The sequence below is a fragment of the Neolamprologus brichardi genome, chromosome 14, assembly GCF_056152115.1.
Source record: "Neolamprologus brichardi isolate AB-2024 chromosome 14, ASM5615211v1, whole genome shotgun sequence".
Classification (NCBI taxonomy): Eukaryota; Metazoa; Chordata; class Actinopteri; order Cichliformes; family Cichlidae; genus Neolamprologus; species Neolamprologus brichardi.
This window is the reverse complement of record NC_142117.1, coordinates 19,336,125-19,348,900: the sequence shown is the minus strand read 5'-3', so window position 1 is coordinate 19,348,900 and position 12,776 is coordinate 19,336,125. Positions and strand designations below refer to the sequence as shown.

The window sequence follows — 12,776 nt, the reverse complement described above, 5'->3', positions numbered from 1 at the left end:
AACGTTCCATATTAAAAACTAAATTTAATATAGTCAGACAATGAAAAGAATAAGCTTAATGTTTCATTATTTTATATTTAACTCATTTTAGAAGTTTATCTTGTGACATTTTTGCCAAGACTTTTTTAAAAATACTTTAAATCTAGTCCATATTACACCGTAAAGCCAACAAGGTTTCATTTCCTAGACAACAGAGCTAGCCCAGGAAAATATTTTAATACCATATTATTATTGTAATCCTCTGGTTCTCTAAATAAATTCAGGCTAAGTAATATTAAAAGGGACCTATTATGCTCATTTTCAGATTTTCTTGGATTCTGCTGGAGTCGTTTTGAATGATTCACGGTTCAAAATAGTAGCAGAGCCACTAAGTGTAAAAGTGTCTTATGAAAAGCAAATATGCTTGAAACCTTCATATTTGTGGTGCATTAAATACATAAAACTGGAGCCCAGCAGTGACCAAGTGTTTTTCTTTCTTTTTTTACTGTCTGCATGTTTTCTTCCCAGCAACTGGCCCCTCCACCCACCCCTTGGTGTGGATGTGCATATATCTTTCTATTTTTATGAAGTGAGGGCTTCAGTGCAGTGCAGGCCCTCAGCATACACAAGTGTATAATGTGTTTTAACATGACAAAGACAAGGCCTAACTTCTTGTTAGTGATCATGATTGACTTCAGCTGGTAGTTTCTCTTTTCTGTCATGAAAGTAATTTGTTTGACAGCAGTTATTGGCCTGACAAACTCTCAGAATAATGGGACAGTCCAAGAAACTCTGAAGATCTAAGAAGCAGAATTGTAGATTTACAAGTTCAGAAGGTCTCTTGGAGCCATTTCTAAACACCTGCAGATTCCAAGATTATTATTCCGAATAATCGTATTTGGATGTGTCGCCTCTTTGCCAGAATCTGGAAGAAGACCCAAACTGTCACTGTCAGATGAGAGGAAGTTGGTTAGGACTTTCAGGAAACAACCCAGGAACCTGACACCAACATCTCTTTCCACAGAGAACCCTGTTTTACCTCGCCATGGACCGAGAGGGTGTCAACCAAGAAAGAAGCTACTGCTCCAAAAGGAGTACTAACTCCAAATTCTTCAACTTCTCATTTGAAAGTTGGACACAGTTGGGTGTTCCCACAGGACAATGACCCGAAACACACATCAAAACTGGTTTTGGAGTGGTTAAAGCAGGCTAAGATTAAGCTTTTGGAGTGACCTCATTGACCTCAACCCTATTGAAAGTTTGACCACACATAAAAGCCGTGTCTTTGCCAGGTATTGAAACAATTTAAAGAATTCTGCCAAGAAGAGTGGTGAAATATCCAACCAGCATTATGCCAGAAGCTTGTTGATGGCCACTAAAAGTGTCTGGTCGAGATACAACTTAGTAAAGAACATTTAACCAAATATTAGTGGGGGTGTTTTGTATATATAATATATATAATATAATTTTGACTCTGTGCTACTTAGAGAAAATCCAAAAATAAATTCAAGCAATCATTAAAAGCCCAAAATTACCACAAATTGATGCCCAGTGGGTGTTATTTTGTTCAAGAGTTTCTCTACACCAATCAGCCACAACATTAAAAACACTTCTAGGTGAAGTGATTAACACTGATCACAATATCTATAATTCCAGGCACTCTTGGGTGTACACATACACGCTTCTTGCTTTTTTCAAATACTGTAATACAGTATTGTTTCATCTGATATTAGCGATGAAGTAGATTTCCATCTTCTGACTGCTTGGACTATTGAGTTGGTGTCAGGCAATGACTCACAATATTTCTCAGTGATGCTGAGGAAGCACAGACAAATCTCTGTGCTGACTCCTTCAGTCATCATACAGATCCTCACTGTTTAGTACATTTGAATACTCTGTGGAGACGCTGCAACGTGTGCAAGTCGTCATTAAGTAGGGAGGGACAAGTGGATTTGTGTGTGTGCTCTAAATGTCCCGCATTCAATTATACTGCAGGACTATCATATCACAATACACATCATTGTAGGTCAGTGGGTTAAAAGGCAGTTGAGTGGCAATAGCCTGCTGAAAATCACAGGGGTTACTTTGTTTGTCGTCATGAGGCCGTGAGGGTAAGCTCAGTATCATTCACGAATGTGAGAAACAAAGAAGAAACAAAGGGATATTCGAATTTGTCATCTTATTAACGTGTATGTATGTACAATTATTTTGTTGTGTATATGAAATTAGCCTGTTTTTCAATCAATATAATTGGACATAGTGAGTGTTTTGGTAGCAACTGTACAGTACTGAACACAGTAACTTGTGAAGAATATTGGTCAGAATTATTTTTTTCACCAATTTGTACTATATCATAGTTTCAATAGAAAAACTCCACTAATTTAATGTCTGTGAGCAAAAGAAACAAACACTGGTATTCTGTTCGTTTTATCTACTTTCCTATCAAACATAGGAGAAAACTTCAAAAAGTGCAATTTGGATAAACATCCAAGAATCACATCACCATGTTAGTCAAAAACTACCTTATTGAAAAACACCTCAGTCCACGTAAAAATGCTAAATTCAATGCTTATCAAGAGCATGCCGAAAAAACAGATGGAGATTTGGAAAATGAGAAACCGCGAAACAATAACAGCGCAAACAAAGGTATTTTTCTTTTTAAATATACATTTTCATTTACTTAAACATTTAAGTGTTGACAAAACAGCAAACTACATTAAAATGAAGCTACCGAAATACCCGTGTACGGATGGACAGAGCCTCATAATGAGGCTCTAAACATCTGAGCACTTAATTTGTCCAACATTTTCGGGGTGTGATAATCATGGTGACAGTGTAGGATAAAGTGAATAAATCTCAAGTAACGAAGGGGTAGACTGGTCTGCAACCATCTAACAGCCACCGATCCTACGGGCAAAATGAGTATCTCCAACTACTTGCGGGTTGTTGGTGGAGGTTGATGGCAGCTGTTGGGACAAAAATTGATCCAAGTCCCAGTCACAGAGGCTTACAGACCAATCAACCCTGACAACTACCTGTCACTAGGCATAAAATGTGTATTCCCCAGTCAGTTGGCAAAAACCACCTTGTGGTTGCTTTGGTCACTAGCATATTCCTGCAGTAATTTAACTGGAACTGACAGACTTGTCTGCAAAAACTATCCATTTGGTATCTGGGAAAAGTGCGACACAAACTGGAAATGAAGATTTGAAGCACCTTCTTTGTAGCTGATTTCATCCACCACCTGCCAGCAGCATCCAGAAACCAGTCGGGAAATACACACTTTTCCTTCCAACCAGCTCTTGTATGATGTCTAATGCACCGCACAACTCTTGAGCAATGTGCACACATGACTACACATACTTTGTTGTAAAGTGCAAACTTTCTGAAAACGAGCACAAACTGGAGCCAGTGAACTGATTTAATTACAAAGAGGAAACCACAGTGACAAAACAAGGACAGCTACGTACAGGAAGCAACTCTGATAGACTCATCATCACAGCTGCAACATGTCCAACAGAGTTACGACCAGGCGGCAGTGCAAAACTGCAGCTTCTTATTTATTTCCTTTTTTTTTTTTACCTTCCTGGTCACATCTGTAACAAGGCAAACATCAGCATGTTCTGGAGTGAAAACATGAATATCTGTCAGGGGTCGTCTTGCCTTCTTTTTTGTAAGATCTATGACAGTTATAACTTAAACATGACTGACAGCGCATGCCAGAGGGGAAGGGGAGAAAAATACAAACAGGAAAAACAAACCTTACACAAATATATAAAAATATGCCATTAGATTCATATCAACACTTGAGGACCATGGGTGCACTATTTACAGAAAAAAGGCAGTATGTACCAATATTTACAACAATAAAGACTCGGTTCACAAATGGGCATGAGGAGGTTTACAAACATGTTGCTGACAGTTACAGTGATGGCGGGTTTTTGATTATTTTTACTTCATATTTAAGACGTTAAGAAAGGTTGTGTGTGAAGCAGTTCAGTTTCATTTTCACTGGGTTAAAATGTTCTTGCTGAAAATGTGATTATTCAATGATTTATACATGTGTGACTACTGAGGCAGTGTAAAAGTATACGGTTAAGGTGGAAGAAAACCTACGTTTATGAAAAAGCTGTATTCAAACTTGCTGACCATGACCAAACTCTTTTCTTTGGAGGCTTGTTTCTGTCACACAAAACTAAAAGCCAGGTAGATCTCATTTAAAATTTTAAGCTATTGTATCAAAGTTCAGGTTATCTCAAACTTTCGAAATTACGCATCTCAAAATTTTGACTTACAGACTCCATATCTCGAAATTTCAACTTTTGAGTAACTGTTTGTTTGTCTGTTTTTGTTTTTCCCAGTGGCAGAAACAGGCTTCCGTACTTTAAAACTTAGGAAAATGTTACGTTAGACCCCACACCATGAAAATATAGCAGAGACAGCGCACAGATGTTTTTTCACTGTTGACCAATATGGCTACTAACTCCTTTTCTGCAGGGATTTCTGACGCTCTCAAGCCAGCAAAAATACACAAAATTTTATCTCAGGCAGTCACAGACACACTGACATTAATCAGTTCTGTTGAACATTTAAAAAAATTAATAAATGTCTGCTATCTCAAAGTTAGCGGAAACTGAAAATTTTAAACCGTTACCTTTTATTTTTCTTGTGAGAGTTACTTAAGTGTACCATAAACCATGACACCAGGATCACATTATATGGTAAATGAGAAGTTAAAACCATAATCATGGGAAATAGTGAAGCCGCTATGAGCTGAAAAAACAAAAAACTGTTAGCTAGTTAACCTCTAAGCTCGCTGCTTTATTTTTTCATTTTTTATAAACTGACATAAACCCCGACACACTTTGTTTGGTATTAGCTTTCCTCAAAAACACTGGTAGATGGGTTTTTTTAAGCTAGCTTTTTCTTAACTTTTGTTCTCATAAACACACAAGATTTATATAAATCTTTTTTAGCTAACTCTCGGCAAGAAACCGAATAAGTATGCGTCCCAAAATGTTTAGCTAGTCGTTTAATTTTTGCTAACAGGCTACGTGAATTTTTCTTCAACAGAGGAACCAGAAAAAAAGCTATTTTTTGAAAATGCTTTCCAACTGGATAACAGAGCACTTAAGTAGCACTTTTTTACACTTTAACAGAGGCTCGCTTGCTAGTTAGCAGCTATCACAAAGGCCAGCTAATCCTCTTAGCTGTTAGCCTATCTCTCACAGTGGATCCTCATGTATGGATGTGGGAAAAGCTGAGGAGAAGTGCCCAGATGGCTGGTAAGGTGCAATGCAGTATTTGCTAGGCTTGGAGGGATCAAACACAATCTCAGATTAACCCCAAAGCCGGTCTGGCGAGCGTGTGTGTGTGTGTGTGTGTGTGTGTGTGTGTGCAAGCTGTAGTCATGATTTGCTTCCACTGCTATAAGATGAGGCAGAGCTGACTTTTCACTGTCACTGTGCATGTGTAAGTGAAATGGCTTAACCTTTATCTCTCTGAAGGCACGTGCAGTTGCTCAGCATTTGTCCTTATTCTCCTTATTACAAGCATCTGGTTCTCTGGCAGCTACTGCTACCTGTCTGTGTGATGTGGTGTGTTTGAGGTGTATCCATACATTTTAGCGCTACATGTCCTGTAAAGAAAGTGCCACAATACACACAGTGGAGCTGGAAAAGAATGTAGGCATATTCTAGAAGTTGGCACTCAATCATATGGAAGCTTGTTTGTGACAGTGACAGAGCTACGTCGAAATTTTGAGGTATTTAGTTATTATTAGGTAATACATCTCAAAATTTCAAGTTTTTTCTGAGTAAGTCGAAATTTCAAGCCACGCAACTTGAAATTTCAGGATAATAAATCAAAATTTCGACGCGCTAACTCAAAATTTTTCTTAAAGATGGCTGCGGAACAAACTTCCATACAATTATGAGGTTGAGTGGCTGTGTTTTCAGTCTGCCTAAAAGCTGCTCTGAGATGCAGCGCAAAGGGAAATAATGCAAAACAGTGCAAGAACCCAGTCTTGTGAATCGTACCGAACCATGACCGGACTGTATCCCTACACCCCTCGTGTGCAGATCTGTCTCCTGGTAATCAATTTTGTTAACCGAGCCTCCTCGTTATTAAACTTGAAAAGAAAAGTGGAAGCTACATCTTCTATAAATTAAGTGCTGTAAAAGGCGGCGCTAAAAATCAAAACCATAAATACTGTACATAACTATCTTCATCTGCTACCACAGCCTATCGTCATCTTTAAAGATCACCTATCTCTCCTCGTGACAGAACGCTCCAAACACTGAAAATTTCACGGCAAAAGAAATCTTTTCAGATCCCTTAGTGTCAACACATTAGCACACAAAAGGCTTTGGCATAGTCGCGTTAAGAAGGAATGTCTTCAATCTACTTTTTTTTTTCCTCTACCAGTAGTGGGACACTGCTTCATCTACACTTCTGTCATCTTAAACAAAAATTCAATATGTGAAGAAGAAAAAAAGATAAATGTTGGTGTGATTTTCTACAGAGAACACACGTGGTTTTCACAAATCTCTTGACTCACTGAGTGAAGGCCGTGCATGAATGTATGGGAGTATATGTGTTCAGTCTTGTTACATACCTCTACTGCCACATATTGCACTTAAATGATGCTTACTCTCACTAAACAGGAGGAAAGATGATGTTAGCAGTAACATGTATTATCGATGGCAGTGGAATTGATGTTTGTCCTTCACTTCCTTATAAGATCAGACATTTAAAACTTCGATATGCTTAAAATCTAGATGAAAAAACAAGGGCATATTCATTATTCCAAATATCCATCAAACTACAGTCTGTGTTAATATCTTTCACTTTTGTTGATTTTTTTATAGATCGCTGGGAGGCGTTTTATGTGAAGCTCAAGTTAAGATTAAGTGTTTCGTTCCAAAAAACATAATTTCAAAGGACAAGCTCATGCTTCACCTGATTCATGCCAGAGTTTTTCATAAATGTCCGCTTTCAGCCTCGTGTGCAGAGACTCTGCAGAATCCAAGTCGACTTTTCTTGTTTGTCATTCGCATTTTGAACATATGTCCATCTGTGATAGTTCAAGTCTCCGTTCTCTGTCTCTTTCTGGCTCCTTCAGTCTAAACACCTTTTTTTTGCCGACAATACTCGGCCGATGCCACAAACCGAAAAAGCACACACAGACATGCACATCATCAGAAACATTAACACAAGAAAACTGGATTTGAAGTGATCGTACTCATTAGGAAGTCCGGGGAGTCGACAGCCACGTTACGCACATAGAGACCAGCGGACCGAGCAGAAGAACGCAACAGCAACACCGAAAAGTGAGGAGTCTGATGGGGTTAAAGGACGAGGAGCTTGTGCGCTGATTTCAGCCAGAGGGAGGCTGGGTCAGGTCGGTAAAACTAACAGTTCGATTGTCTCAAACCCTCCAAAGCAAAAGGTGGTTGGTACTGTCATCCCGTCCCACTGTTTCACTGCTATTAGTCAGTCTGAAGTCCTCGTAGCCATCGCCACCGGAAATGACTAGATGGTTGGTTTTTGGAGGGATGTGCGCAGAAGCTCGGCGGCGTGCGGAGTCGCGCCTCTGGAGACTTCCATCAACTGTGCTGCTGTTTTGGGACTGATTGCCTAAAAGATGAACATAAATGAATGAAGTTGGAATATTTCTGAAGCAAAATAGAAAAGATATGTACAAACCTAAAAGTCATTCTACACAAATGTTCGGTTTTGGGTCTGCAAGATGTCTTAAAATTGATCTCTTAAGATTAATTTAAGCTTATTTAAACTCAGACATTTAACAAAGACATTTAAACTAAATTATCACGTAACTTCTTGACTTCATGTGCTCACAAAAATGATAGCATAATGTTTTTTAAAAAAGTCTTTTTTATACATTTACCTAAAGAAGCATGCAATAGTCATTAAGTAAGTAATGGTCAGTAAGTAACGGTCTGCTGTTACAAATCCATAAAGAAGGTAAAACCAGTGACAATTTTCATGAAATTTTTATGCTTTTTACAAAATGGCATTAAACCTCAGGGGCATTAAATCACATCTAAGTGATTTTTAACTCATAAAATTACAGTTTGCCATTTAATAATTCTTTTTTCCCCTCTTACAATTCCCTAACAGTAAAATATGTCATACCAGCAACTTCAACTAAAAGCTTCTTATGAAATTATGAGATAAAACAGACAAATGAGGAGAGACACTGGACCTACTATGAGGAATTGATTGTGATATATACACCTTATTGCATTTGAATGAAAAAATAAATAAGCACACAAAACACAGTGCTTGTCCACTTTACATGACTGTGGGGATGAGCACTTTTGTAGTGTTTTGATTGATTAATTTTAAAAATATATACATTTAATTTAAAAACAAATGTATGGCTAAGAAAGGTGTAATTATTCAAATAATATAATATTTTAATTTAACAAATAAATAAATTAGAGAATGATCCTTACTACATCAGTGATATGTACTAGTTAGAAATTTTTTTGATAATAAATGTCAAAAAAAGGAAGCAGCACTAACCTGTGGGGTCACTTGTATTAGGAGGGAAGTTCATGTCAAACCCTTCTGGTAGTTCGACTGACGTCAGGAACCGGACGTGGCCCGTGTGTCCGTGAGCTGAGCCCATTGGCACCAGGGGAAATTTCAGAGTCCCGGCCACAGTTCCTGAGCTCACTGCTGGGATCACCAGCGTAAGAACCACCCCTGGAACAAAACAGAAGCTCGTAGTGAGCTATTTGAGCCACACATGGTGGCGATCGTGGCTCAAGAGTTGGCAGTTTGTCTTGTAATCGGAAGATTGCCAGTTTGAGCCCCGGCTCCGACAGTGTCCTTGGGCCTTGCCTTGGGCAAGATACTTCACCCGTTGCCTACAGAGGGCCCGGTGGCGCCAGTGCCTTACCTCTGTCAGTGCGCCCCAGGGCAGCTGTGGCTACACTGTAGCTTGCCATCACAAGTGTGTGAATGGGTGGATGACTGAATGTAGTGTAAAGTGCTTTGGGGTCCATAGGAACTAAGTAAGGTGGTCATTTACACATACAAAAAACAATGTCAAATCGCACTCTAATCTTGATTTAATAGCAAATTCAAGTTAAAAATCTGGTTAATCCATTTAAACATGTTTTCTTACCTGCGCTGGTGCCGATCCACAGCAGATCCTTACATGCTAGCAGGGCTGTGATTCTCAGACAGGCAGCCTTGTGCTGTCTGATGATCGCATCTGCACCTGAACAGGGACCAAACAAAGTCAGATTAATAACAGACAGTGGTCAGACACTGTTAAAGTTTAAAAATGACAAACACTTTTTCTTTCCACTAGTTTGAAAAATGAAAATGTTATAAAAAGAACTATAATACTACAAACAACTAAAACACATAAAAAGTCTTTCTGCATACCTGCAAGCATCTTGTGCACAGCTGGTGCTACGTCGACCTCTGTCAGGCTCTCCCAGGTCTGAGCGTGGTATAGTTTGACCTGCGCACTGCCCTGCAACGCCAGCCACACACCCTGACTGTATGCCACCATGCATGTCACGCACCGACTGCTGTCAGTGCCCACCTGGAACCAGTGCTGGGAGGAACAACGAAAGAGACGGGGGTAAACTTTCTTCCGCGCCAGTGCTCCTGCTTGTCAGTCTCGTCAGCCTGGCCTTTTATTCCGATGTGAATCTAAAGCCTCCAGATTCTGACCTACAAAGCCAATCTTTCTCTGCTTCCCTCTCATCTATTCTTTCCACCTACCTCTTGTACTAGTGTAGTTGTGTTGATGATAAGGACTCTGTTCTGTGAGCCACACCACAGCTTCCCTCCTACGGGAACCATTTTGGTGACAGGACTTGTAGGTGTACCCAGAACTAATGTTTGAGAAGACTGAGGGTCCCAGAAACTACCTGCAAATCCAGATCAACAGTAACACAGTTTACTAAAGATCCAGGCCAGGACGGTCAAGTGAGGATGCAAGACAGAAGGGGAATGATGCCGTGATCGGGGACAAATAAAAGTGCTGCATGCCAAAACAAACACTACAGCGTTTTCTTTTTCAGCCATTGCTTACTCCAATCACGTGCACAGTTGAGCTTACCTGCTTCTCTCTGGTAAACAATCACCTCTCCATTTGCTAAGGACACAAACACTTTGTTGTCCAAATACCTGAAGTAAGAAAAAAGGAAGGATGTGAAAAGGAAAAATGAAAGGAGGTAAAGTAAAAGCAGGATTTAGATAGTATCCAATAAGATCTAGCATTCCTGACCTTTGAAATTTGTTTTTGAATAATTCTCTATTACTTTAAAGTTAGCTAGGCAGACTCACAGTATACAGAGGATGGACGCCGAGTGCTGCATCTTCATGCTGTTTTTACGGTTTCGGATGTTGTCTGAGGACTGGTACACGTGGATGCTAACAAAGGCAGCACCATAGAAAATTAGGTGAAAGCAATACACCAACAAACAAACAAAGATAGCTTATCAAAATCGCTTGAGCACACAGGTCAGTAATTCCACACACCATCCATCCTCCGTTCCCAACCACACAGAGCTCTGGTAGGCCTCTGGGTCGATACTGAGCAGATCCTCCAGACTCGCCCGGGTAAAAGATCCTCGGGACGATCGGCGCATGGCACGGCCATCCATCGGACTCTCTGCGTGGACGCGGCTTACGCCACCGACCCCCAGCATCCCTTGAGAGCCATATGAGCTCGGCACTGGGAACTCCTGCTCCTCCTCACTGCTGGTGGTCTCTGTAGCCATGTCCTTGGAGCCTGGACCCTCGTCATCTTTGGGGTGAAGATGAGATTTGAAGGACTGGTAGAGACCGTGAGGGTGTAAATAAAGTGTGTGTGACCGAAGTGTTTACTCACTGCCGTAGCTGGACGATATGGTGGAGTGACTGGCCTGACTCTGTAGGGTTGAAGAGGGACTGGGGGAATCTTCGTCATCTGTGTCGTCACTGTCAAACGGAACAAGCTCCGCCCCTGGTCCTGGATACAATTGATGCATTTTCACAAATTTCACAAAAGACCTTACGCAAGAAGAACATGAAGTGATATAATTTAGAAAGCCACTAACTCACCTGTGGGTTGCTCTGTTAATTCTGGAGTTGACTGAGAAATGGATATGAGGAGCTGCTGCTGGGTGTGACCAGCTGCCACAGAGGTAGGTGCAAGAGGAGGCTCTGATCCACGCTCCCTGGGAAGTCAAGAGTGATTAGTTAAGATAAAGTCAGGAACAGACAGTAGCTGTCGTTAGATACACACTTGATCTTGTTTGTTTGGGTTTTTTTTTTTATTAAAAAAAAAGATTAAAGATTTTGTGGGGTCTAATATTGACTGGTATTTAAATTCTTCAACAGATTTAATGGAGCAGTATATAGGAAAAAGTCCTGGGAAATAGAAGGTACTTGAAGGGATAGATGGAAACACAGCATAGCAAGCAAAAACAGAGTTTGTACAATAAGCTTGAAAGTCGGATAATATTTAATATTGAATGTTGCACGTCTCCCCTCTTGATTTGAAGTCTTAAGACCTGTTGCCACTGATTTTCAGACCAGGTCTTGTGTAAATTACATGAAGAATACTTCAGCCTTTCCTCTGTGTTTCCCTTTCTTAAGGATGGTTTCTTGACAGCCACCCATCCCCTGAGACTATTTCTGATGATGCTTCAGTGAACAGTAGATGGATCAACTTTATTAATGATCATTAATAGGTAATACTATATGGCTGACTTTTAGCCCAGTTTATATGGTTAAAAAGAAACAAAAATAACTTTCTTTTTTGTAGAAAAACAGATCAGTGAAATTGGAAAAAACTTTTCATTAAAGATCTTCAACATAGCATCATCGGATTTATTCTTTTCTAAATCAGAGACAACCTGTCTATCTGTGCACTCAGTCACATCCGTTCATGAGTATGTGTGTACTGACCTTCCCTTAAGTCCCGGTACTGCAGCAATACAGATAATCCTGGCTGAGCAGACAGCGATACACGCCTCCACTGTGGGCTCATCTTTGATGTTCAGCAGACAAACCTGCAAAGGAAACATCAGCATCAGTCTACAGAATCCAAATTATGTTGTTTTTTGTTTTTCTTTCTTTCTTTTTGATCAGACAACACGGAATAATCACATCCAATCTCTTCTCACCTGTCCCACGTATCCGTCACTGTTACACACCCACACTTCACATCCGCTGTCTAGACAGCTGTGGCTGGGAGAGGCGCATGAAAACTGGAGACAAACAGCAAAGTAATGAGTTCCTCTGTTCTGTGGATAAAAAAAAAGGGCGGCTTCACAGTAGATTCTTCACGCTGCTCTTACCTGCATTCCACTGCGGGTCTTCATAATGGGAATGGCCTTCAGGAACTCTGGGTCCCACTGGTCCTTATTCATCGCTAAATACACGTGACACAAAAAGAATTAGCCATATTTAGATCGAAGTAAGAGCTTTTTTTTTAAAGAAAGTCAAGCAAGACAAGAAATCACCCACATGCTTCAGCTCCTGAACTAGTGGAGAAAATAATACTGTATCTCACTCTAAATCTTTTTTCCACTTACCTAATTTTTTCTTGGCCTCCTCGAAGGCCTGCTCGAAGCTGGAGCGAGCATCGGGCGTAGCAAACTCAAAAATGAAGCTTGTCTCTGCAGAAGTAGTGGTCAACTCCAGCTTCGTGGGCAGGAAGGTCATACTGAAGGCCAACGACTGTTTATCCGAAAGCTCCCTGTGCACCGAGGCCATCAGATCCTTTATTACCTCGTCTAGGGGCTGAAAAAAAAAGGAAA

The 12,776-nt window shown here is 40.2% G+C and overlaps 1 protein-coding gene across 1 annotated transcript in view; it reads right to left on the bottom strand.

The window, feature by feature from the left end:
• Nucleotides 1-2,628: 2,628 nt before the first annotated feature.
• arhgef17 (Rho guanine nucleotide exchange factor (GEF) 17) overlaps nucleotides 2,629-12,776 on the bottom strand; it is a 65,784-nt gene continuing 55,636 nt past the window's right edge. Inside the window, exons 12-25 of the mRNA XM_006802066.3 lie at nucleotides 12,552-12,759; nucleotides 12,315-12,388; nucleotides 12,141-12,224; nucleotides 11,923-12,026; nucleotides 11,074-11,189; nucleotides 10,862-10,981; nucleotides 10,510-10,777; nucleotides 10,315-10,401; nucleotides 10,088-10,155; nucleotides 9,748-9,896; nucleotides 9,403-9,577; nucleotides 9,137-9,232; nucleotides 8,530-8,712; nucleotides 2,629-7,617 (exon numbers count right to left, since the gene is read on the bottom strand). Of these exons, the coding sequence (XP_006802129.2) occupies nucleotides 7,409-7,617; nucleotides 8,530-8,712; nucleotides 9,137-9,232; nucleotides 9,403-9,577; nucleotides 9,748-9,896; nucleotides 10,088-10,155; nucleotides 10,315-10,401; nucleotides 10,510-10,777; nucleotides 10,862-10,981; nucleotides 11,074-11,189; nucleotides 11,923-12,026; nucleotides 12,141-12,224; nucleotides 12,315-12,388; nucleotides 12,552-12,759 (1,941 nt within the window). The 3' untranslated portion in view covers nucleotides 2,629-7,408. The remainder of the gene's footprint in view (nucleotides 7,618-8,529; nucleotides 8,713-9,136; nucleotides 9,233-9,402; nucleotides 9,578-9,747; nucleotides 9,897-10,087; nucleotides 10,156-10,314; nucleotides 10,402-10,509; nucleotides 10,778-10,861; nucleotides 10,982-11,073; nucleotides 11,190-11,922; nucleotides 12,027-12,140; nucleotides 12,225-12,314; nucleotides 12,389-12,551; nucleotides 12,760-12,776) is intronic.